At 36.8% G+C, this 27202-nt stretch overlaps 1 protein-coding gene across 1 annotated transcript in view; it reads left to right on the plus strand.

Annotated features, from left to right (window-relative positions):
• Positions 1 to 1170: 1170 nt before the first annotated feature.
• FMN1 (formin 1) overlaps positions 1171 to 27202 on the plus strand; it is a gene marked incomplete at both ends in the record, with an annotated part of 115560 nt that continues 89528 nt past the window's right edge. The window contains 3 exons of the mRNA XM_079537821.1: positions 1171 to 2553; positions 4620 to 4737; positions 19777 to 19838. Of these exons, the coding sequence (XP_079393947.1) occupies positions 1171 to 2553; positions 4620 to 4737; positions 19777 to 19838 (1563 nt within the window). The remainder of the gene's footprint in view (positions 2554 to 4619; positions 4738 to 19776; positions 19839 to 27202) is intronic.

Below are 27202 nucleotides of genomic sequence, written 5' to 3' on the forward strand. Positions count from 1 at the left end.
ACAGGAGTGAAGTAACTTCTTTAACATAAGGGTATTAGAAAATTGCAAAGCTGCAGGAATTTCTAGTCTCTCCAACTCCAAAAATAAGGAAAGGAGCAAAAGTGAAGACTTTTGACTGGAACCTGACCCAATTGTAAATGACTTTGTGACTTTCAAAGGTGCTTAAGAATATTTTGTACTTTCACACGTTAAGCAAAAATGCATATATTCCGTAGACGTTTTCTCTTGAAGTTCAACTACATGGACTAAGTAAAAACAATCTTACACGGGACTGGGGTGGCACTACGCAGATGCACGGCACCGAGCGCTGTGTGGCAGCGCTGGGTTGTTGCTGCCGGAGCCGCTGACCTGTACCGCGCTGGCTTGCTGCCCGCACGCAGCTCGCGGCGCTGGGCGCGGTGCCGGCGCTCGGTGCTACCTGCCCGCGGCTCCCGGACGGCTCCGGTAACACGAAACCAGTCCTGCTGGGTGCTGTTCGTGGCCCTGCAGGCTGAAGTCTGCATTCCAAATGCGACCTGTCGCACAGCGGGAGGGAGTCTCTCCTTTTCCTCCCTTGCTCCGTTTCGAGGTGCTCGCTCGGGCCAGCCGAGACCCGAGAGCACCGCTCAGCATTTGCAGTGGGAACTTCAGAATTCGCACCTCGGGTTTTCACTTGGCTGTCTTTCCGGGATGATGGCTTTATCACGGAAGAGCCTTATCCATGCGGAAGGCCCATGCAGAGGAGCGCTCGGGGAGCTCCCCGCCGCAGGTTCCCAGCCCGCATCCTGCTACGAGGAAGTGGTGCGCCGCCGCTGCGCGCTGCCCCGTCTGGGAGCCGCGTTTATATAGCCGCGCTGCGAGTAGGAAGTCGGGCAGCCAGTAGGATTGCGGGAGAGGGAGCAGAGCCACTGGTTGCGCTTCCAGCCGGGATCGGCGCGCCGGCACACCCGCTGTGACAAAAAGCCCTTTGTTCGAGGGACCGAGCGCCGGAGAGCTTGCCGCGTCCTTCGCTTTTCCGCACCGGAGCCCGGGTAGCCGATGGGCGGTGGCGCGAGAAGCAGGAAGCAGCGGGAGCGCGGCCCTGCCGCTGCCTGCCTTCCCCGGGCCCGGCCCGCCGACGCGCAGCGCTGCGTGCGGTGAGCGCCGGTCCCCAGCGCCCGCACGGAGCTGGAGCCGCGCCCCGCGCCCAGCATGGAAGGAGGAAACGCGGGGTGCAGCCGGCAGCTTCCCGAGCGGACGGGTCCCGCGGAGAGTGAACCGGACGTCTTCACCACTTTTGCGGTCAGAGCGCTTTTTGGACTTACAGCCAAGTTGGAATCGGTAACTCTCAAAGAAGAAGAATCAGTGCTTAAAGCGTTTCAACCTTTGCACACCAATGTCAACACTCAGGCTAACAATCGGTATGAGAGGAATGATAATGATGGTGTTGACGACTCAGAAAACCAGCACGGCGCAGGCTGTACCAGTGACCAGGCTGACCCGATGTCTGGCAGCCGTGCTGAACTGGAGCCGGAGCCGGCAGGACAGAATGAAATACTTCTTCCCCGTTTAAGGTCTGTACAGACTTCTTTGTCTGAATCTGACAACGATGCTATTCTCGTACAAGGTACTTTGGTTCACACAACAAGTGACACGGAATCAGATGGTGAGAGTAAGGACCCAGATGCTGATGAAACCAACACAAGCATATGTGGGCTAAACAATGCTGCTTTGTCTGCTGTGGCTTTGGACGGTAACAATCAAAGTAAGGAAGAGTCAGATTCAGAAGGGTACAGACACAGCGATGACGCTGTGGGTAGAGAAGACACTGAGTTATACCCACCAATTTCTCAGTGGTTTCCCAGAGAGCTGGACAGCGTTCTGGAGTGTGATTCCAGTGGCAAAGACAGAACGTTAATGGATGAGCAGTTCAGTTCCTTGCTTGCTACAGGGGAATGCCCTCCAGAAATTCCAGGTGAGGATCAAAGGCCTTCAGTTGATAATGCATCTCTCCATAAAACAGCACTGGCTGAAAAAAGTTTCCAGCTGCCTGCTTTTTTTAGTGGCCTACGTGTGAGGAAAAAGGGACTAAACACAGAGGATGGGGAAACTATTACAGAAATTAAGCCAAGGGAGAATGATTTAGCTCTGCTTAAATTACGACAGCCTGTTAAGAAATCCAACATTACATCAGGTTTGACCACAAAAAAGAAATCATCTGAACCTAAAGCAAGTCCTTCTTTCCTGGAGCAGCTCTCTCACCTGTTAAACATAGACGTCTCCAAGAATGATGAGAGAACCCAAGATTCTGGTGCAGGGTTTGGGGAGACTGAGGACAGCGATGAAGGCCCAGAGAACAAAGCCTCTGGCAAAACAGAGCCACTGTTTCTCTCTGAGGAAATAAAATCAAGCCCTGCTGAATCTGCACTGGACGTCTTTAAAGCTTTATTCACACGACCTCCCAAAAAAGAGACAACGGCAGATCCTTCAGAGCTGGAAGCCATCAAACGCAAAATGAGAAATGAGAAAGAGTCCTTGAAAGCTGTATTTGAAAGGTCAAAATCTAAACCTGGCGACGGACCATCAGATAAATCTGTAGGTTGGCTTATTTTTTCTTCCTAAATCTGGAAGTAGATAGATATAACATATTTTGATTTTTAAAATTAGTGGTGGGGACTTAAGGTCAAAGTGTAGAAAAGTCTTCTAAAAGGCAAAGTCTTCTACTTTAGACAGTCTCAGGTTTTGGATTCCAAACTGAAGAAATCTTGGGGCAAATTTTTCAAAATTGTTGATCATCTGCAGTTCTAGCAGAACTTAGAACTGATAATCATGGTTTGTAAATAAAAATCAGAAAATAAACACAAGTTTTTCATTTTAAAAGGTCATTACAAAGCAGTTTTCCATACGCTAAGTAGTGTTTAAAGTCAGTTTTGTATTTCAAATATTTAATGTAATGTACTTACTGGTCTCTCAATCTCGTTCTGTTTTCTTTTTTCAGTTTGATTGGCTTTTGTTTTTTGATTTTTACAACTAATATTTCATTTAACCTTTAGGAATAATTCTAGGATAAGAACTGATACAATAACTTACAGGTTAATTCAGTTTAATTTGTCCAAGATGTAGAACTTAAAAGTATTTATTTCTTATATACATATGTACCTGGCTTTCCATATATTGATAAGAATTTAATCTTATCAGAGTGTGACTGAGGGTGTCCAATTAGACCACTTGAGTTATGGTTTAATACAATCATTTGCAAGGTGATTGTTTGTATGTGCCTGGATATTTACTAATGTTTAAGAAATGAAAAAAAATTGTATATATGTGCACAATGACAAATGAGTTTGAGTGCAATTGAGACTTGCATGAGCAGCCATCACTTTCCCAAACCTAAAAGTCTTTCAGCTACTCCTTTGCAGTTGCAGTCAGTCCAGAAGCGTGCTGTAGGCTAACAGGGAAATTTACCCAAATGATTAAATTTGCAGGGTTGGACCCTAAGCCTGATAAGTTAATTTGCTGTGCTGGTTGCACTCTCTTAAAATTTTTATTCTTACGCGTAATTAAAACATTCATAAAAATGACTGGCAGCTGAGCAGACTGATAATACCAGTTTTAAGTAAATTACCTACGGGGAGGAGAAAAGAGGCACTCATGGGCCACAGCATGTATGGCAATTACAGTGCATGCGTGCCCTTCCCACCCCTGGGCTGCTGGTTCCTTCTTACACCATTCTCTGGCTGTGCTGGCGTAAGCGTCTGTGTGGCTTACGGCAAGCCAGGTCGGGAGGGAGGAGGCACAGCCGTCAGCATGAGTGGCTCAAATGTCAGCTCTCAGCTGGCCTAGTGCAAGCTACGCCAGTTTTCCCTGGGCAAAGCTGAGGTAGAAGGGTCTTGCCCTGCCTTTTTCCATGTCTAAATGAGCATTTTATGGGGCCACTTTCATACAGCGTTCTACTGTTGCTGCAGTTGTGTATACACAATGACTCATGTGTTGTAGATCAGATTACAGAAATGCTAGGTTGAAAAAAAAGACCACTAAAAAGTTCTTGTTTTGCTTGTTTGTTGTTAATGTTTCCCACTTAAATGGAAAATTTCACCATTCCAATTGACAGCACAGTGCTTTTACCAGCTGCAGCAGCAATTTGATGTGGCAGCATTATGTGGTATGTGGACTGAGCAAGCTGCTGTGGGTGGGGCAGGAATTTCTCAAACCAGCTCTGCTTCCAGAAATCGTATCATCAAACAATGTCTCAGGTGAATTCCACCAATGTTCACTTGTAAGAGGAGTGAGGATGAGGCCTGGCTTTTTGCTCTGGAAAAAAAAATATGTATATCTTCCTACATATATATATATATATATATATATGTATATATAGGAAGAAAAACAAGTGTTTCTCACGTCTTCAGTTCATCAAAGCATAGGCAGCTTTCTGTGCCACTGTAAACAGTTTCAACAGAATCATTGTACGTCACATACATTAGGATATCCTCCTCCTCAAAATTATTTTTCTACATTTTTCTGTACTGGTTTCTTTGTGTCCTGCTCGAGCACTGTTTGAATGATGACCTTTTTTGAGTTGAGTATATATGTAGAGCCAGATATCGGCTTTGAAACAACTGATACTGCCTACTTTGATTTTTTTTCTTTCATAATTTCAACAGCCTGATCTGAGTCCCTCAGAGCAAGATGACAAGACTCCAGGGAGACTCCAGACTGTCTGGCCACCACCGAAGGCAAATCATGAAGAAGTAAAAGTAGGATTAAAGTACACAGAAGCAGGTAAAACAAAGAGGTGAAGCATTCACAGAAATGAGTTTCTGACACTTTAAATGTTGTTTAAGATAGAGACAGTGATAATCGCAGTATTTTCTTATCTGGAAAAAACACACCTTGCTGTTTACTGTTACTTGTTAAGCACCTGACTTTTAAAATGCAAAATGGATAGATGCGTTGACATCTAAATTCTTGCCCATTTAAGTTTCACAAGGAAATAAGTGCTTTTTGGTACAATGGGTTATCCATTTGTAGTGGGGATTCTGTTCAAACAAGCAACAGAATACTGAAGGAAAGGAGACCTGTCATCTGTGTTCATTGGCAAGGGCAATGACCTGCCTCAAACACTGCCTCAGAAGAATTAAGTAGAATTTAAAACTAAGCTTTCATACTATCTTGCTGTGAGAAAGTGTTCGTGGTGATAGTATGTGGTTCTTTCCAGTTCCAGTGGATATCCGTTTGCCTTTGTACTAGGAGAATGAATAGATAGGCATAGGAGATCTACTCCTTCATGTTGTTCAGTGTATTACTTTTTTTAATGTCTTTCCTCAGCCCTTTCTACCTTAATTTGTTTTTCTTTGTTTTGGTTTGGTTTGTTTTTTTTCTGTGTTTTTTTAAACTTTGAATGCATGATTGTAGATGTTGTTGAAAGGAACTGTGTTGTTCTAATATAGGCAGAATTGGATTTATATTGCTTCTGTCAGTCTGGGATGTGTGTTTGTCATTAGATAGTCAGGGCAATTTTTCTGTACTGATACGGGTATTCAGCTGCACTGCAGTCTCTTTCTGTTAAGCTTATGTTCTTATAACAGGCTGTGTGCTTGCTGTATTTAATTTTCCACAAATAAATATTTTTTTTTCTGCTAATGACTATAATTATCTGTAGCAAAAACACATGGCTGAAAGAAAGAAAAGAAACTGAATTAACAAAAGCTCCAAATTCTACTACTTGTAGAGAATTTAGGTCATGCTTTCCTGAAATTTGAATAGAAAGGGCAGACTGGCTCAGAGCCCATGTAAATTGTTACTCTTTTGTTTCGGTGTTATTTTGGGTGGCAGTGTCATCAACATGGTGACGATTAATTTGCTAAGTCAAGTTTTTATACAGACCAGATTCTTCAGTTCATTAGTCACCCCAGTGTCTGGCAGATGGATGGATCTGTATGAAAACAAATCGCTGGTGATTCAGAGGATGAGACAGAAGTGGTGCTTTTAATGGAAACAGGCAAAGACTGTTTTTTAAAAGTGCAGCAGACTTAAAGGTGTTAGCGCGTTCATAGTTCAACTCTGTTAACATTCATGGATATTCAGAAAGCAGTCATGGAAGCAGGGACTCTGACATGTGGGGCAGCTACACCAGTCTGCTTTACTGAGAACCAGGGGGAATGTTATGGACAGGAGTGTTTATATGTGGTCTCCTGCAGGTGAAGGATGGTACTGTTCATGAGAGTAATGCAGATATAATTATAACAAGAGTTTATATTCAAGTTCTCTCATATCCCTAGTTGTTTGTTTGTTCATTTAATGAAAGTATCAGTTCAGGATTGTTTCTAATCTCAGTCTCTCCAACAGAGATTGGTGTCTGTAGAGAACATTTATGTACTGACATTTCCCCTTACACCCCTTCCCATGTAAAGTTGCCTCCCAGCTACCAGTACCTGAGGAAACTTGTTGTCAACAAAATAGAATTCTTAATAATCTATTGTGAAGCAGGTTATTGATGATCATTATGCTTAAACTGGATTTGTCCCATAACCTGAAACCCATTTCTGACCAACAGTACCTTGTTCTGACAGTTCTGATGAAATGGAAAGTTCTTGACTTTCAAGTCAAGTTCAGAAATTATCTATGGCAGGGATCTTTCTGATTTCAGTCTGCCTCCGGTGGTTTTCCTGAGCAGATGATTATTAGTAGCATAGAGCAAGCTAAAATTACTTAACATTCAGTCAACAATTTAGTTGAAGCTACCAAAAGAATAGAAAAAAATATGAAATATTTTATATAGATTCATATTGGAACCTACATTACAAACAATAACAATATGTAGAATTATTAGGTAAATTCATTTAACACAGCTTTCTTTTTTTTCTTCAATCACGTCCAAGGAGAAATCTGTAGACATATGCCCCAGTATTTATAACAGGATACAAGAATACATACTTTTTTTATGAGGTAGTATAGCTTTTTTGTTATGAGAAGTGGTGTTCAAAGTAAAAGCGCTTGAAAACTTGCAAGCTGGAACACTGTGATCTTTCTTACAATTCTCTTCTCAGTTATTGTTTTTCTTCCATCACAGTGAAATATGACAGGAAGGCAGAGATATTGAGTGAGAATTACTAGCTTTTTGATCTCTCACCTCCTTGCCATGCTTTTCCTCATTATTCTTGCTGCCTAGTAAAAGCAAGAAATTCAGGCTTAGTTTGGCCTATGCAGCAGACATCCCAGTGACTCACAGCAGCATGGAGGAGCAGCAAATTCCCTACTGAAGCTTGGAGTCTGGCTTGGTGTGTGAGAAATCAATTGAACAGAAAATGGATGTAACAAGGAACACATGTATGGGACTGACTAGGCCTGTTAGGAACATGACAACTGGAAGAAGTTAGTGTACAAGTAAAAGTCCTCACCAGCTGTTTTTCATGCCTTTGATAACATTTTGTGTAGTCATCGTATCATTACCCCGGACATCTAAAAATTACCAGTAAATGTCTCTAAATCTTGAGTTGCAAATTTTGAATTAAAAAAAAAGATGATACTACAAGATTTTGGCACATATTATGTTTTCTTAACCATTAATTCCTCTGTTTCCATAATGCAATTCAATGCATTGTACCTTCATAGTTAAAACAAACTGTTTCTGTGGGTCTCTAGAGAAACTGGAATTTCTTTGAAATGTGTCAGTCTAAAAATTCAGCAAGCCTGTAGTACATCAAAATATTTATATCCTAGAAGACTGAAACTATAATATTTTAACTTATAAATTTATTTATTTTTTCCATGGAAATCTTTCCTATGTTTTCAAAGACATTCCTGTGCGCATTTCTCTGGTCCTAAAATTCTGTTCTTCAGTTTTCATTAAAACTTCTTTTTCTTTTCCTCCATAATTTTTCGAGTTATTTCTTCCATTGCTTATGCATTAAATCTAATAAAAGTGTGAATATGTCAGCTATTAAATAAGGTGAGATCACCTAGTCAGGTAGAGAAGACAAACTCATACCTATACTGAGTGGAGTCATAGAATAATATTGGATCACATAGAATTCACCTACAGTGGATTTCATCTACTCCCTCAGGCTAGATCAGAGCTTGCAGCCTACCATATCTAAGAAGGGGAGTTCAGAAATGAATGCTATTGCCTTTAAAATTGTTTAATTTGCAACAAATTACAAATGAAATACAAAATAATGGCAGAAGTACCAAGTTTTACATATGTTGAAACCTTGGGTTCTGTATGCTCTGGATTTCTAGCAAGAAAATTCATTTTATGATCTGTTTACATGTCATAAAGAAAGGCATAACAATCTGAACGAAGAGATCAGAGATAAGAATGTGACTTCATATCCATGTTTAACATAGGCTTAAGTTTGTCTCTAGAACAGAAATAATCCTTGATGGCTAGTATCCTGAAGGAAGCTGTTGTAACAGTTGCTGCTAACGTTAGTTTCATCTTAAAACAAAACAGAAGTTTATTTGGTGATTTCAATTTATTTGATTTCAGTATTGTTATTTAGTTTTTAATCCTGTGACTATGACAGTGTGCCAGGAATTATGTGTTAATTGGAGATGGTATTATGATTTTATGGTCACTGATCAACTAGAAGCTTCCTCAGACTGTAGGTGTACTGCACACAGCTTTTGCAGATTTCCTTACTACATTTTACTGCATTTATTGTGTAGTGTGACAGGCATGTTTAGTCATATTGTGTCAGTGTTTCACGGCTGACAAACACACTGACTTATTATTGAGAAGTTGAGGGTTATTGCAAGCCAGATTGATGCAGTCATATTGCATTCCACTACAACAAGGACGTCTTCTCCCCATACTTATGCCAGCTAAACCTGTTATTTTAAGGATTTGGAAGGTACAGGAAATCTCCTTGGAAATCTACATGTTCTCAGACCAGTAAGTTGTGAATATGTTGTGTTGATCAATTCAGCAGCCCCTTTTTTTTTTTTTTTTTTTTTTTTTAAATTGCCTGAGGTTTACTATGAAAATATATTTAAAAAAAAAAAAACAACTCATGTCTCATACCTCATTTATTTACTTATTTATTTAATAGTGATATAGAGATGTTTCTCAACTTGCAAGGCAATTACTTATCAAACTGAAGGCCTATTGAGAACTGTGGTACATTAGCACTCCAGGCTGTGAAGAAGAACACTACTCACCTTCTCTTCTTGCCTACTGGAGGGCATGCAGGTCTTATGAAAAGGGAACTTTTGTTTCCCTGCTTCAGCTGATACTGTCATTCCTTCTGTGCCTTTTGAGATAGGAATAAAAGGCCAGGCATCTAATAATGCAGAAGGTTTGATTGTGAACTGACTTGAGGAAAAATGTGAGTGGCCCTTCCAAGCTTTGGTTTACCCTTCTGTGAAACTGGCGTAAGAATCCTTACCTAGTTTTCAAGCCAAATGCAGTTCCTTTTTTTTTTTTCTTTATAGGTTAATGTAAAAGCAGCAAATTGTAAACGAGTATTGTCTTCTTATTCTAAAATCTGCAGATAATAATACAATATAGAAACTATGCCTCAGGCTGTCTGATAAAATGGTCAGGCCATTCTATATGCAGCTGATTATATTATTGCAGTTTGAAGAGGGAGAAGAGGTGTGCCCCACTTTTTAATGAAGATCCTTGCTTTATATATCCAAGTTTGTCAAAATACAGGATTTTTTTTTTATTTTTTTTTTTGAGTGGTGATGCATCTGTTGCATCAGATGCCTAAAAGGGTCTTATTTTATAGTATACAGAGCCATACCTGAATACATATGCATGTGTAGCTGAAGATACTAGTTGTTTGCTTAAGAATTTGTATACAGAGCAACTCTGATCCACTGCATTTTCCTATTGAAGAGATTAATTTACTACCTGAATATAATGAAGGCAAGTTCTGTGAGTTCTTTTTTATTTCCTTCTCCGCTGTTTTTATTTTGAAATGCAAGTACCACTGTGCGTCCTACCAATGTAATGTTACAAAGGTACTGAGTTGATTACAGGATTTTAGGAGATGGCTACTGTTACTTACCTGAAACACAATGAAAGAGTGGTTCCGTGAGGCACAAGAATTACTTTGTATTTTATTTCTTTGGTCCTGTTTTAAAATATATCAGGCCCTTTGGGTACGACAAATACCTCAAAATTTTATTGAATTCACTTCATTGTTTCACATCTCATTCTCCAGTCTCATTGTTCACATGATCTGTCGTTCCATTTGCCTCAGCATAAACGGCAATTTAAATACTAGTCCAGATGAAACTCTGAATCTGAGCACCATGAAGTTTTCTGAATATACAAACCTGGATTTAGAATTGCTCTGGGGCTTTCTTTTTACTTAGTCTCATACTTAGTATGAGTAGTACCATCCTTGCCCAGTTTGCCTTCCCTACTACATCACAGACAAATATTCTTATCTGTAAAAGAACAAAACAAACCACTACCCCCTGTTCATGTACATTTCATAATTTCGTACATATCCATATTTTAGTGTCTATCCACTGCTCTAAACTCATAGGTTGCTGAAAGTGTATCTGGAAAGCAGTGTGCTTTTGTATATGGATGTTATATGTGCCTACAGCCACACCCTCCCCACATTTGAATAAATTATTGTATATGTAATATACATGCAATCTCAATGTAAGCTTACTATACATTGTGTATAGTGATTGAGAAAGTGTCATAGAGGTGAAGGTTGCTGGCCCTGCATGTGGCAGGGGAGTTGGAGGTTCATAAACCTTGAGGTCCCTTCCAATCCTGGCCTTTCTGTGATTCTTTGTCTCCCTTCTTCATATCTTCCGTATTTACATTCTACCAGAATCATTGGGGTGCTGAAACTCATTTTTTTAAAGTAAATTTTAAATAAATAAATAAACAAGAGCTGCAGTCTGGAGATTACTTACTGTTACTTAGTCTGGCACCTGGTGGTTAGAGCAGAAAGCTGCATGGGAAGCAATGGAGGAGGAAGTGAGAACTTTATTAAAAGAATTTGAAAATGATGGAACCAAGGGTCACCAAAGAGGCAGAAAAGAATGGGAAGCCCCCACTATTCTGAAACTTAAAAAAAAAATCAGCTTAAATAAAAGATAATCGACTCTTCAAGGCAGATAGATTGTACTTAAGTTTTCCAGCTTTTGTTCTCTAATTACTTCTGGACTGTTAACAATATTGTGCATATCTATATTTATGGTGTTTAATAAATGACATGTTTTTACAAAAATAAATGAGTCATTTACCTTTAAATCTTCTACTTTCTACTTGAAGTTTTGAGATCATGAGAGAGAAAGTTCCTAAATTGCTTGAAGTTCTGAGGAATAACACAGCAGTTTAAAAGGTCAGTTTTGGAGGATTTTTTGTGAAGGGTTTTCAAGTAAGATTTTACTGTAGCTAAGGGAAGGTAGGTAAGTTGCAAAGAAGAAAATATAATTTTGGAGTATTCTCCATCTAAGTTTGTTAGAAACATTTCAGGGATCTTAAGGAAAACATGAAGGCATTTTTTCTTTCAGGAAGGCAGCTTAGTGTGTTTCTCTGAGTTAGGTTCCTAAGATCTCTTCCTCCCTACATGAAGGGTCTTCTAAAAACAACAACCACAACGACAACAAAAATTGCCCAGAGGGGTGGTGAATGCCTTGTCCCTGGGGACACTCAAGGTCAGGCTGAACAGGGCTCTGGTAACCCAGTCTAGCTTTAGGTGTCCTTGTTCCTTGTAGGGGAGTTGAACTAGATGTATACTTGCTTTATGCAACAGATAAACTTTCCTTTGAGAAGGGAAAATTGTCATTCAAATTAGCCAAGAGCATTGTGATGCAGTGTATCTATTATTCCTAAAATCGCAGGTTATATATTTGCTTCCCTATATTTACCAGTGAATGCTTGTACCTTATCTTTTAGAAATGCTGATGCACAGCACAGTTTATTCCCTATCGTGACAGAGATTTAAATGAATATGTACTGCATGTATTTGTAAATGTTACTGCTGTTTCGTATACAAATAATTTCTTTGATTACACATCTGAACATATTTTAAGCATTTGCTTGAATTACATAGGTTGTCTAAAACACATAGTGTTTATTTCATGTTTGATTTTCTGTGCACTGGGGAAAAACATGTATCTTACAGTGTGCATTTTCTTTGCAAAATAGGGAAGCATAGGTTGTATTTGGCTTGTTTTTAATAATATCATATGTGTTTTTATTTCTACAGCCCAGTGGCATACATCATACATTTGCTATGGAAATTACTTTTGTTTATGCTGACTCAAGTATGCTTATGATTATGAATAAAAAGCAGGGACATTGCTGGACTCCCTGCTAGGATATGTATTTAATGAGTGTAAAAATATAAGTTTCCTGCATGAAACTTGAATACAATCTTATGCTTTTGTCTCTAGCTCACCTAAAGCTTTACAAGGAGGGACCATCAGGTGGGTGGAACAGCATAATGTTGTCTGTCTCTGTCTAGTCTTTGGCCTCTTTTGTTATTGTAAAGTGATATGTTTCTTTCCTTGATACAACAGGAATCATAAAGGCAGAGTCTGCAGTACCTACCAGTGTTTAAGAGTAAAAATTGAATTATATCAAGATAGTTCTGTAGGATAGATGAAGATCTATGTTCAGAACACCAGGTTAAGAGACTGTGATTTCAGTTATAACTGCCCTGCTACAATGAGTGGTACTTAGGTTGCTTTCTCTGACTTTCAGATCCATCCCATAATGCTGTCAAATTTTACAGAGTTCAGATTTGAAGACTGATCAGGATTCCACAGTGGAGAATGGATGTTACTTTTTTTTTTTTTTTTTTTTTTTTTGTCTTCTTCCCCCCTCTTCACATCTTCCCATCAAGACTGCAGGTGACAATTGGGCTGGCAAAATTCTTTCTAAAGTTGTGGGCTCTACTCTTCCATTGTGAAATATATCTTAAATAAAAATGAGGTAATAATTTAACTTAAGCAAAAAGAAAAGGTGAGGTGATTTAATAAATTGTAGCAGCATTCTTTTACTGATTTAAGTAAATACTGTGTATAGAAATGAGAGCTAAATTTTCCATACAGAAATTAAATTTAGCCTGCTCAGGTTGGAAAAGATCTTCAAGGTCATCAAGTATGTATAAATCAAATCACTCTGATTTATTTTCCAGGACATAGTGTTCTTATTGTATTTTAGAGCACAAGTGGCCTCTAGCATGCAGAGGGGCCTGAGGTTGTTCCTTCCCTGATGCAGAGCTTTGCATCTCCCTTAGCTGAATTGTGTGAGGTTCTTGTCAGACCATTTCTCCAGTTTGTCCTGGCCCCTCAGTATGTCTCAACTACTTCTCCCAGTTTTGTGCCCCATACAGATTTGCTGAGGGTGTAATTCTGCAACTCTATACTCTGCATCTATTCATAAGTGAACTGGAAAAGCGAGCAGTGAGATGGGAAAGCTTGCAGCTGATATGAAATTGGTTAGAGTAGAAAAGAATTAGAACTGAAAATGCAAAAGGCAAGAAATTCGACATTTTGAGGCTGATAGACAATAGCAAAAGAAATCCAAAAATAAGAAATTTATATTGTGCATCTGAGGAAAAAATTCTAAGAGAAAAAAAGTGCTAAATTCACATATGTTATAAATTCTGATCTGAGCATTATTCTTTGAAAACAAGACTTTGATGTTGGAATAGAACTTGAGAAATGTAGTTTCAGTGCTCATTAGTGATCAAAAATAACTTATAAATTATAATAGCAGGAGTTGTAAGAGAAGAAGACAAAAATGTAGATCATCCTAATGCTGTTGTATAAATGACCACATTTTGCATTTAATAAGAAATGCTAGATTCAGAATTGTAAAAGGTTCAAATAAGGACAGTAAGTTTGATCAAAACTATGGAACCTGCTCTTTATGAAGAAAAATTATATAGATTTGTACGCTGTCCTAGTTTCAACTGGGAAAGAATTCATCAAGATTGATACGATGGAGTTCTCTAAAACCATAAAAAATAGGAAATTACTCGGCCATTTTTCTTCCAGTGGATCCACTGGAGACTTCAAATGAAACTATCAGGTGCAGATTCAAAGTAAACAAAAGGATCTTTACCTAATTTGTAATTAATTCTTTGCTGCAGGATGTTTTCTGCTTACTTGAATTCTAAAATTGGTAATGTACATTCATGAGAGAAATCCACTTGCAACATCTGTGATTTAGGAAGTTCTGAATTGCAAATCAAGTTCCTAGAAGAGCTTGAATGTGTGAGAGAAATACAGCTACATTTTTGCCTGTAGTTAGCTTTTCACATCACCTGCATTTTTGCTACCATCAGAAACAGGACATGAAGCTAAATAGATTTTTGACACAGCTGAATGCGGATACCATTTTGTTCATTAAGAAGGTGAATGATTTTTATTTCAGGATTACAATCAAAATAGAATCTACATATGACTATTACTTATTACTTCAATGAAGAATTTCCTCCTGTGAGCTAAAATATATAGTATGTTCTACATTTTTATGTCTTTCTTTTAGGAAGACTCAGCTAAACTTCTCTGTTTGGCTTTAGAAAGTTAGACCTGTGTGCTTCAAAGCTTCTGTGACCTGAGGTGTTTTCACTGTCTTATTTCTGGTTTGTGTTTTGTTACCATACTGTTTCCAAGGGATTTGAGAGCTGACTCCACAATCTGATTGTCATTTGCTGTAAAGCTAGTGTACAGCATCCTGGGAACCCTCCTCCATTTAATACAGGCTTCTTCACAGTCCTGCACTCTGTGCTTGGCACTTCTCAGCTTACCTCCACTGGGACTTGCAAACATAGGAGCAAAAAATCTGGGGTCCCTTCCAACTCAAGCCATTCTACTATTACACAGATTAGAAATACATGATTTGAGTAATCTCAGACAAAATAAGATGTTTTTACTTCACTCACTTGAATCTGTTTCTCATTAGAACTCCGGCTTATTTTTCTAGCATTCTACTGCTTTAATTTTCTACAATAACCTTATCTCCCCAGACTAGACATTGTCTTTTTCTAATGCAGCTATTTTTTCCCTACTATGACTTAGTGAAGCTATTCTGTAAAATGTACTTGATTACACAAATCTTGGGTACCTTTATTTGGAGATAATACTTTCTCTAAAATGGTCTGAATAGCTTTCAGAACTTGGAAAAGTGGTTTGACCTAGACCACAGACATCTGCTTCTTTCCTGCTTCTATGTTCAGAGAGTACCTTCATCATCTAACATTGGTGTTGCCTACTGGATATGAAAAATGTATATATGATGAACCCTAGATGCAGAATGTATGGATGTAAAGGATGAAGGTGTAGAAAAATAATAGTGATTGGAGAGGGAGGGTGCTTTTTATCATTATTATAATTCTCATGGCAGAGCATGGAAGTAAAATAGACAGTTAAGTTTGACAGTAAGGGGATTTCTATTTTTCTACAGATAATAACTGGCTCATTTTTCCAGAAACGTGCATACAGAGTGGAAGCTTCACACTGCCGTGTTTTCTTTATTAACTGAGTTAAAATCGCTGGTAAAATAATCTTTAGCTTTCATTGCAGCCTCTGTCCAGCTTCCTGTATTCTTTGCCAACACTGATATTACTTTTAAAAAAGTAACTAATTGAAACATTTTTTCAGTATCATGGCATTTATAAATACTTCTGTAGCTACTGGAAGAGGTAATAAATATCTGTATTTATATGTCATGTGTTCATCTGTTTTATCTCAGTATATTTAAAAAACAAAACAAAACAAAACCTAGTTTTGTGATGGTTTGCTGCAGTGGATTATAATTGCTGAAAGAACCATGAAGTTATACAATTAAAGAGTAAGCCAAATTGGGAGGAGAAAAAAAAACAATCCAAACTTGTTATATTTTTCCTTGGTTGATGTCCTCTCAAAACAGAGGGAAAGTGTACTAGAAGTAGCAAGCAAAGAGAGCTGGTTGGAAGTGAATTTTTGCAGTGAGATTATTTACTTCTTTGCTTGTTTGTCTTATGTGAATGACTAACATTTTTCATTGTTTCCTCAGTAATTAAATCCTAATTGCTTGTGGTCATTTTTCAGGGGAAGAGCACTTCCCATCTGATTTGTATCTGATTTGTTTGTTTAAAAAGCCCTTCAGAGAACTGTCAGAATTGGGGATAGCTAACTTATTTATGCTTTACAGCCACTTTCTTCCTGGCAGGCTGTTTGGAGACCAGGCAAGTACAACAGGATGTTTATACCATCAGTCTTCTGTTATCCAGTATAGTGAAAGACTTTAAAACCTCAAAAAACATAAAAATTCTGACATTATATAAATCAGAGGGAGTGCTGAAATAGGATACATTAAAGAGCCATCTTATGATGTCAGAAGAGCTTAGATCTATAGTTGAAGATGTGTAGAGAAGGTGGAGTCAGGCTCTTTTTCAGTGGTGCCCAATATAGGGCAGGAGGTTCTGTCTGAACATGAAAGAAATTTCATTTTTTTTACTGCGCGGTTGTCACAAGATGCTCAGAGAGGTTGTGAAATCTTAATGCTTGGAGATCATCAAAAGTCATCTGGAAATGGTGAAATGGTTCTGGCTCTGGGTGATCTTGTTTGAGCTGGGATCAGACCCAATGACTTCTGGAGGTCCCTTCAACATTAACCATTCTGCAATTCTGTGCTTCTGTAATGATTAGCTTTATTTCCAGGTCAGTATTGTAGCACCATGTAGTGGAAGGTCTTACAATTTGCAGCATTGTAACAATCTGTAGATGTTTGTGAACGTTAACTAATAAGACTGGATGAAGTTACAGTAGCTGTGCTAGAATCACCCTGACTACACATAGAGCCAGATCAGGTTTTTGAAACTGTGACATTTCTCTATAACCTAAACAAACCATTCATTGATTGTGTGAAGATTATGGCATTTCTGGATTGTCTAGATTAATCTAGTATGTGAGTTAAATGGAAGTTAAGGACTTGGTACTAGAAAGAGAGTATCCTGTATTTTTTTCATCATACAATTCTATCAGTATGTCATTATTTATTTTGCTGTTGTGGTTTTTGCCATTCTAAGCAGTATCGCAACATCATTAAATAAATAAAATTTTCTTGTCAGTATGTTCATAAACTGATTTTTGGGATTATATAGATGCAGTTGTTCTTTCTAGTAAATACTTCAGTGTCTTAATTCAGATTGCCATCCCTGAGTACCAGATATTTTTCTTTGTACCAAATTTTGGTGACTTCACAAAGAAAACAAACATGAAATAAATGGATACGACTTAGTCTGTGTTATACAATTTTATCATTCTGTTGTGATTTTTTATTCATATCTGGCAGGAAAAAAAAGCGAGTGTTTGCTTGAGAAGAAATGCCGTTGGGCGCTGGCTTCTATTCAGTAGATATTTCTTCTTTTTGACTAGGAGAAACTATAATGGTAGAGGGAAACAAAATAAATTTATAGTGTAGAATGTCAGTTTATTTGTTGGTAGACAATGTTTTAAGTTTGTTACAGTGTATTGATAAATTATACACTTGTTTTTATGAAGTAGCGGTATTTTAAGTAAACAATTAGGTTTATTAATGCTTTTTATCTGGTAATTGCTAAGTATACTTTTATTTGGAATAAGCAAGCTGTAAAAGAATCTCTACTGTCTCTTTTAGTCTATAAAAAATTTAAACAAAGCAATCTCTAGAATTTGTTTTGGAAATTTCATCTACTTGGAGAGGTAATGAAAAACACATGCCTTTGGGACTTTGGAACTTAAATAGCTTATGACAACAGTATCTTGCAAAATGTCTATCATGTGCAACTCCTTTTTTAAACATTCTTACTCTGTTCTTGTACCATGTTAGGTTTAATCTGCTGGGGTTCTTCCATCATTTTGTGGCTGCACAAATATTTATGTCAACTTAAAAGAAGAGGTAATCAGGATCTGGGAACGTGTGAACATGGTGAAAAATCTGCTTTAGGTGCCAGAATGGGTCTATGCCAGCACATGCTCATACCCAAATCCTAAAGAATGTTGAGCATTGGGCAATCCCAGGGAGAAAGTAGATCTTTTGTTAAGACAAATCTGTAGATCTGCATAGCTCTGTTAGCCAAACTAAGAGCCAATTGTTAGAAGAATTGTCAAAGTCTGTTGTTTGCTTCTGCTGTCATATGGCCTTAAAGAGCTAAACTTCAAGTCACAGTATTCCTTAAGTTCATGCCCTGCAAGCTGAGTGCTTAAGTAGCTGAGGTACCAGGATCACAGCTTGCTGAAGGAACCTGAAGCAGATGTTTTTTTTAAATCCAGTTTAGGTGAATGGATATGCAGAGCCAATGTCCAAAGATCACAGCAACCAGTCAGAAGAATTAATAGAGGAAAATCCTGTAGATTTGTCTGGTTATGATTCAGTCTGCAGTCAGGCAGTTTTCCTGTGCTGGAAAACACGAAGTAGTATTTTGTTGGAGAGGATGGGGAAGTTTAGATGGATTGTACTATTGGTCAGAATCACTTGTGTTTCTTATTTTGTGTCTTGTAAAATACCAATCAGTTTTCCTTTTGATTTTGTTTATAAATTCAGATGCTCATATATAACCTCACCTGCCTCTCAAAATATTTGGAAAAAAGACAGCTTTACATTAAAAGATTGCTCATTGTACAGACTTCGGGGTGATAACTGTTATCTACCTTTTCTTTTATATCCGTGTGTTCTGAAGAGAAAAGGAAAAATGCAAAAATAAACAAATCACTAATCTTTGCTTGATACTTTGATGTTATAATACTTTTTTTAATGGTTCTTCTGTTCCAGGCACCATACAAATCTCTTTAGTGTTTGAGAGCACTGTCAGTAAAGTTTAAATTCTTTGGACTATTTTCAGTCCTTTAATTTAGGTTTTGATTCCTTTCTTAGTTCAGGATACATAAGCCAGCCAGGGAACTGGAAATACACCATCACAATGAATTTTGAATGAAATACACAATTCACAATGAATTTTGATTTGGAAGCTGATAGAAGAAGAGCTTTAATGATCTAAGAATGAACTCCAGTTGCTTGTTAAGAACTATAGCATCTGGGCATCAATGTCTCAAAGAAGACAGGCTTCTCTTAAATCATTATACAACTGTAATGAAAATTCTCTTCTTCCTCTTCCATTTGGTAGTTCTACACTTTTACAGCCATCGCTAAAACTGTATAGTCAATTCTCAGCATCTTCCAATTTACTCATCATCAGTGCTCAGCATTGTTCAATTTTTCACTTCTGACTTAAATTTCTCTTGCTCTAAATTCCATTCTTTGGGTTGTGTTACATCTTCACCATATCAGAGTTGCTCACTATATGGTATAATATTTCTGGCAACTACTTTTCTCTGTAATCAATCTTCATTTGGCAGAATTCTTTGTATCTTTTGCTATTGGGTGCATTTTCAGGTCTTTATTCATATGTGTGACTAATCCTGTATCCAATTTATGTGTGTTTGGTGACTGTATATTTACAGCTCTGTTTAAAATATTGTATTTAATAAAATCTTTTATAGCATGTGAATGTATGCATGCATATGTCATAACATCCTACCAGCTCTGCTGTTATTAGCAAAGCTAAATCTTTTGTTTCCTCTTATTATTCCAGTCTGACATACCTCTACACAATCTTTCCCTCTCAGCATGGAATACTTTCTTTCTTTATCCTCTGTTTTCAGTAAAACCACTGAAAATCTGGTCATGTGGTCCTAGAAGAAAAATGTTAATTACTGTGTTGACATTTTCTTTTCCATTATCATTTGCAGATCTTTATTTGAGAACCTGCATCTGCATTCTGGACTTCGTGGTGTAATACAAAATAATGCTGTGCTGAAGATGTGTTTGTTTCTGACTCTAATGGAATGTACTTTTTATTTTTACAGAATACCAAGCTGCCATTTTGCATTTAAAGAGGGAACACAAAGAAGAAATTGAAACATTAAAGGTATACTTCTGTAATATTTTTTCTCTTTCCCTGTCCATGCTTTCTATGGATTTAAATAGCGCAACATATACTTTCCATCAAATGTTAAAAAATTCTTTTTTTCTAAAGGTTGTTTTTAGTTGACTGTAAACTCAGAATTAATTGTAATCTATGCAAGTACTTACAGTTTTCTTATTTCCTCTTCATAATTTTGCTTATTTTTGTTCTCACATGACACAGAGGACAAATTCTTCCCTATGTCTCAACAGTACTTTTACATTTGCTTAATATTTTAAAGCACTGCTATTTACCTGCTCAGCCTTTCTCAGCAAAACATACTTCTGTAAAAAACAGTTTTATACAGTGTAAAATTGAAAGTCATTTTAGCCTGAAAAATTAGCACAGTAACTGCATTTGTGAGATTGCCTGGAATTTTGTATTGTGTCCTCTTTATTATGCCTATTTTTGTGAATGTAGGCTTGACCAACTGTCTAATTGCCAACGTTTAATATTAGAATGCTTAATATTAGAACTCACTTTCTCTTGACATGATTAACTCTGCTAAGTGAGGTAAAGATAAAAACAAGGTGATCTTATCATAAAAATAGGAATTTAAATGCCAGTGTAATAGAAAATGAATTTGTTGAGCAGTCCTACTTTCAAGAAATAATAATGGCATTTTCCTTCTCTCACCAATTGTTAAATATTTTAAAGCATCATTGTGTCAGTTCTAATAGAGCTCTGTATTACAGAGTATTTACATCTGTGTCTGCACAAAAGTTGGGGTGTAATAGTATAAAGCCTTTGAAATGGAGAAGTGTGAGTTCTTTGAGTAGGTGGGGTGGAATGGTGGTAGCAGCTGGTGTTGTAGAAAGAAATGCTCTGCAATAAGCTCTCTGCTCTGCTACAGTGAAGTACATGCTTTCCTAATAAGCATCTGTTAAAATTCAGCACAGGGAAGTGCAAGCTTGCACTGGATCTAAGAAAAGATATAATGTGCAATAGACATTTAAAATAATAACTCTTACAGAGAACAGTGTAACTCTCACACAAGAACAGTGCATAGATGGAAATGGGATATGTTGTTTTTAAGAGAGTGTTTTATAGACACAGGCTTTGTGTGAGAAAATGTGTTTGTGCATCTCCAGCAACCCTGGAAACAGTAGAGACGGAGAAGACAAGTACTGATAACAGGAAATCCGAAGCTTGAGGTTACCTAATTGCTGTAGAGTTATCTCCTTCTTTGGCCTTTCACAAAATTAAGATATTGTAGTCAAAACATGGTTGTCCCAATTCGATCTTTCATGAAAATAATGTTGGTGTTGCACATTTTGTTTTCCATATGAGTACATTTAAAGAAACTGGAGAAGTAGATTCATTTTACTGCTTCTCATAGCTTTGAAAATATACTCTTTTAATTTTAAGCAACAACAACAAAAAACACAACAACAACCAAACCTGGATTATTTGGGTTTTTCTTAAGGCATCATCATGTCTTAATGTTTAGTTGTGATTCTGTGTTATCTTGCTTAGTAGTAAGGAAGCTGTGAATGGATCATTTCCAACAAATTGAATTGTGAAGTAACTTCCAGCAATGAGTACACCATAAAATCTCACTGTTTTATACATGTAGATAAATATAATTTGAAAGGAGATAAAATTGAATTATTTGCTGTTCACGAGGTAGAAGGATAATGCAGTGTCAATTTCTGGCATTTACTTATATTGTGTATGTTTTGTTTGGTGTTTATTTTGATATTTGTCACTGTTTTATCTCAGACTAGTTAGTTCCAACAGAAAAGGCTGTAGGACCATTCTGTAGAGCTTTTGGGTAATGGCAGTATTATACAAAATTTGTATTGTTAAGATCAGAAAAATAATACTTTTTTTTTTTCCTGATGTGCAAGATGTCATTAAAATAAGGCTTTCAGAATCTCATTTTGGATTTTTTTTTTTATTAGAAGACATTGGAGACCTTTCACAAAGTTCTGTTTGTCAGACTAATGATTCCTAATATAAAAGGTTATTTTTCATTCTATATTAAGAAATACACACTTTATGAATACCATGTTCCAGTACAGTGTTTTCGGTTGTGACCTTTTTTCATTGGTAAGTCTGAATGTCTCCATTGTCTCTTCCTCTTTGCTTCTCCTACCACTGCCTCTGTACTTAGCAGAGTGCAGCTTTGATTTTTGGAGCTCAGCCCAGTAAGGCATCAGGTTCATAAAAGATGCATAGTGACTAAACTGCTGAGAAATGATGCCTTAGTATGCCATTTCCAGCAGTTAAGAGTTTACTGAAACAACGTTTGCACTCAAGACATATAGTGCTGATGAATAAATGATAATATTACATGGTTCTGGGACTTCTGGATCCAGTGCCATCTGAACAGTTCTTTCTCTATATGTCTGTGGCAATGACTTCCTTTTACTAGAATATGACCCTCTATAGAGGGCATCCCTTTTGTATGCCCTATAAAAAGGGCATCCCTTTTGTATGTGCAAGCATTTACAACTATTTATTTCCAGGAAGATGTAGGATACCATCTGAGAAATTTTATGTAGTATCAGTATAATAACCTAAAAACATGCTTAGAATGGAAATATTCTTAATATTTCTTTTATCCAAGAAAAGTCAACACTGTGTTACTGTCATTATGTGAAAAGAATGTCAACTCTTAGTGCATTGTGTCATTTTTTACAGTGGATGAAATCTGAGAGTCAAATACTGCTTACATGGTCATGTCACTTTGGTAAATGATCAATTGTTTGTTCTGTTTCCAAGCTTCAGTTTTATTTTCATTTTGCAAGTGATCAAAATGGATGCAGCCTTCACTGTCTTTTCCCATTCCCCCTTTTTTTATAATCTGCCCACTTTGTGAGGTTCTTTCTTCTGTATGATTTTCAAACATCCTAACAAATCCTTCCTCTGCACCTCCATTATTAGCCTTTATTATTTTCTATTTAATTTCAAAAGAATTTTTCCTAGGTTTTGAAGTTCATTTAAAAATTTTTGCCTTTCCTTGAAATTGCTTCAGTCTATCCTAGTACTTATGACAGTGAGAGGTCATGATTTTTGGTCATTCTGTATGTTAGCATCATTTTCACTGGTAAAAATGGAATGAGGAGGCCACACATTGTATACTCATCCTTGTGGTTTTTCATTATTTTGAGGAAGACAGAGTATTATTTTTTTTTTTAAAGATTAAAAGCCTGAATTCCCACATACTACTGTACGTGTAGAATTTTACATTATAAAACTTCATATGGGACCTTACAGAGAAATTGAATTGCATCATGATTTAATGTAATAACTTGTTGCAGCTTATATGTTAAGGATGTTACAGAAAAATATGGTGATAGATATCCCAGCTGTTGGAAATGCTTGAGTTAAATTGATTTTGTACTGTGTACTGAGGGAACCCAAAACAGAATTTTCTCTGAATCTGTTCTTTTGCAAAAATGATCCAAATTCCATACTGCATATTTATGAAGAAAGTTGCTCACCTCTATAAAACATAAGAAGTGAGACACTTACTTTTTCTTATTCCCAGTATGCCTAGAAAACCCTTCAGGAACTCTGAAAGAAACTTCTCTGTTGGTGAAGATTCTTTTAAAAAGCGCTGTTGAAAGATTAAAGCAAACAATGTCAAAATCCTAGATAAATGGAGGAAGTTAAAAAATAGAACATGATAGGGCTGTAGCAAAGAAATTTACAATGGTAGATAAGCTGAAGGAGGCGTGTGTTTTATAAGAGGATCTTCACTGGTGATTTGTTTAGTCTGAGGGGGGGGGGGAGCACTGTTTATTTGGAATGAGTGGGATTTTGAGCAGTTATGCTTATCATAGATATTTGTTGTCCAGAACAGTTAGTCCTCAGCTATGTCAGGAAAAAAAAGGAAGTTAGGCATACTCTGTCCCAAGAAATAGACATGCAGGGGCTTGCAGGTGAGTGGTTTGTTTGTTCATCATCAATAGGAAATGTCCTGTAGTTCTGTCCTGAAGGGCATATAATGTAATCTTTTATTTTTCCATTTTCTTTTGTAAGTTATATTTTTTCCTTAACTATTTGAAGGAAATTCATAATGGTTTTCATTCTTTAAGAATTGTTCTGTAAACTTTCTGTAAAACAACTCAAAGTGGACACAGAGCTTTGCCAATACAGCCAGTGTGAAAGGATTGTTGTTTTTCTAGGTGGCTGAAACTTGCAGGAAGTGTAGCAGTCTTGAGGGATGTAAAACACTTACAGGAAAGGAATTGAATGACATGCAGTTTGCATTTTATAGCGCTATCTTTATGTTATCACAGTAACCTGAGGCTTTATTCTTTTTTATGACACTTGAAATCAATTCTAGTCAGATAAGGTTCATAGTAATTGACGTTAAAATACTGCATCTTTATTTTATACAACGAATAACATTCAGAATAGTTCATTAATGTCCGTAATTCAATTGTAACATCCTCATAAAGGTGATACATGTAAACGTTTATATAGTAGAGGTAAATGCTTAGTTTTTACACATTTAATTTTACTACATTTACTAGTTTGTGTCCTCAGAGAATTTCGGTATTTTCTCACCTATTCTTTATTAAAACGAAAGGATGCATTTTTAAGGCCTTGAATCATTTCGTTTGTGCTGCTGAGGTGTATTTCCTGATGCTGCCACTAGATGACAGCGCAGCCTTTCCGCAGCAGGCCTTCCAGAAGCAAAATCCAAGTTTCTCAGTACGTGATAGTAGTCATCATCATCACAGTATTTTGCCCTGTAGAACCGTGTGCACAGTATCTAATAACCAAGGAGACAAAAATGACTGAATATTAAGTCAAAATACTGTAAAGGGAATGCTGAATTCCAAAATGAAGGAAACAATATGTGGATTGTATTAATCCAATATAAGAACTCTTTTTGTACTATTTAAAAAACATATGGAAAAAAGTTAATTCTTTTCTCCTTCTTCCTTTTAGCACAAAGGTACCAAAAATTCTCTTATGGACAAGTTTAATGTTACTTTTGAATGATTGAATCAAAGTCTTTATGATCTTCAGTAATTTATGCATGGATCTTCTTTGCCATACAGTTTATTACATTTCCACCAACTCACTACATATTTTGCCTCTTACCATACACAGAACACCGGATTCTTTAGTTTTAAGTCACAGCTTTTTGTAAAAATAGTACTATATAAACAACATGATTATTGTTAAATAAGAAAATGTAAGTATTATGCATATTGCATGACTGTATTCCACACATAAAATTATACATACACATAAATAATAATGTGTTTGATAAATAAGAAAACCCATAGATAATGCATGAATTATATAACATATGTACCATTTAACACATAGTAATACAAGAATATAAGTAATAGATATATAAAAATAAAATAAATACACCTTCAGAAAGAAATACCTGCAGTTGCAACTAAGAAGCCAGAATGGAATTACTGACACCTAAAACGTAGTTAGTAGCAAAGCAGTGGTGGGTAAGTGTCCATGACATCATGAAAAAATGGGCAGGCCTCATTTGTAGAATGTAGCATGGGGTTTTCATAGTAACTTTTACTTTCCATTGTAATTTTTGCATTTTTGCAAAGGACTCAAGAGCTAAAATGTAGAATTGAGTAGGAAGTTTCCTTTTCACAGAACTTGCTTAACTTTGAAAGTAATTTCATATCATAATTTGGGATTAAAGACCAGGGTTTCAAAGTCTCACAGAGAAAGGAACGCTGAAGGGAAAGTCATAGCACCAGTCAAAATTGTCTGATAATTTCAAAATGGTTAATTTTTATTTTGTTCTGAGATTACAAAGGCATAGAAACATTTCCTTAGTTACTGAATGAAGAAATAACGCTTTGCCTATGTGATGACATTTTCATTCTTTTCACAAATCTATTTCTACATCTGTTATGCTACACAGTTCCTTTCCTGGCCCTTTGTTTTTTTCACTTTCGGATTTGTTTTCCCTCATGGTCAATGTGCATCCCTTTGTGAGTGCTTCCATTCCTCTTTAATTGTAATGTGGGTGTAACAAAAGATGCTCCTTGTCCCTGCTACAGTTTGGAATTTGTACTTTAGTTCTGGAACACAGTAATAAATAGTGTTGAAAGTTGCTGTGTGACAGAATGCATATCAGAAAAAAAAAAAAAAAAAACAAAAAAAAAACAACTCTTGAGGAAGTGTGTAATTTCACTTTTGACATTTAAAATTCTTTTTATTTACATAGACAAGTAGAATACCAGCTTCAGAAGCATGTAAAATGTTAAAAAAAAAAAAAAACATTTTAACATGTTTGATTTATTTTTCCTAAATCTACTCTTTTTAAAAATAGTCTGTACCAACAAAGTTGAAAAGTTTCTGATGCTCATACTAAATCTCAAGTAAATTTTTACAAATGCTCCCCCAAATTGTTATGTGTGCCTACATGAATTCTTTCTTAGGGATAGGGACTCCACAATTTGTCAGAAGTCACCATGTTTTGAGGTCCACAATTAAACTATTGTGGTCAGTGATGAATAATGTTGAAAGCTCTGATATGCTGGATTACTTAGCAAAACAATCTTAATGGACTGGACAATATTCCGACTTTTGTTAATACTTCAAGATGCAAAGATTAATGTTTTTAACCTTTACAAGATTAAATGCACATGTAATGTAGCTAGTTGCTTTGTGCGTTCTTCGCTGGATTTTCATGTCTCAACATGTACGAATAAAAGAAAATCTGTAAATCGTGTATGCTTCTGTCTGGTGATGCTGAGTTGCAGTCTAAAAGAGCAGCCAAGGTCAGCCAGGGTTTATTAGTCAGTCTTTCCTAATGAGCTGTTCAGGCTTTTCAGCATTTCCATGTGTTGTTACTGATGAAGGTCTCGCAGCTTGTGGTTAATCATTGATACTACTCTTGCTTAACTTGAAACGTTTCAGTCTTTTGTGCTCAGCTGTGAAATGAATAGTTCTACCACCGTGCATGCTTTGGGTGTCTTTATGAATCTTTTGGCTACATTGTTCTCATGAAGGCATTCTCCATGTTTAACATGGAGCATTTTCGCAGCACGTGACAGTAACAATACAAAGATCAAGAAAAACAAAAATTATGAGACAGAACAGACTGAAAGCCTATGAAATTATGTTAAGTTGACAATTTCAGTACTCCTAAGACTCCTAGAGAATGGCAGCAAGATTATGTTTTGAGTATGTATTTGTTGAAATAGTTAAATCTCAACATTGTTGGATAAAAATCACTCTCCAAAGATAAATTTGCATGGCCAGTAGTAGAGGAGGTAGAGTAGCAGACTGGGGAATGAGAGCAAAGGATAAGAGCAATCAATAAAACAATAACTTTCTACACTGTACGTACATCCACAGAAAGAACTATTGAGAAGTGC

Source organism: Tetrao urogallus (genome assembly GCF_951394365.1).
Source record: "Tetrao urogallus genome assembly, chromosome: 6".
NCBI lineage: Eukaryota > Metazoa > Chordata > Aves > Galliformes > Phasianidae > Tetrao > Tetrao urogallus.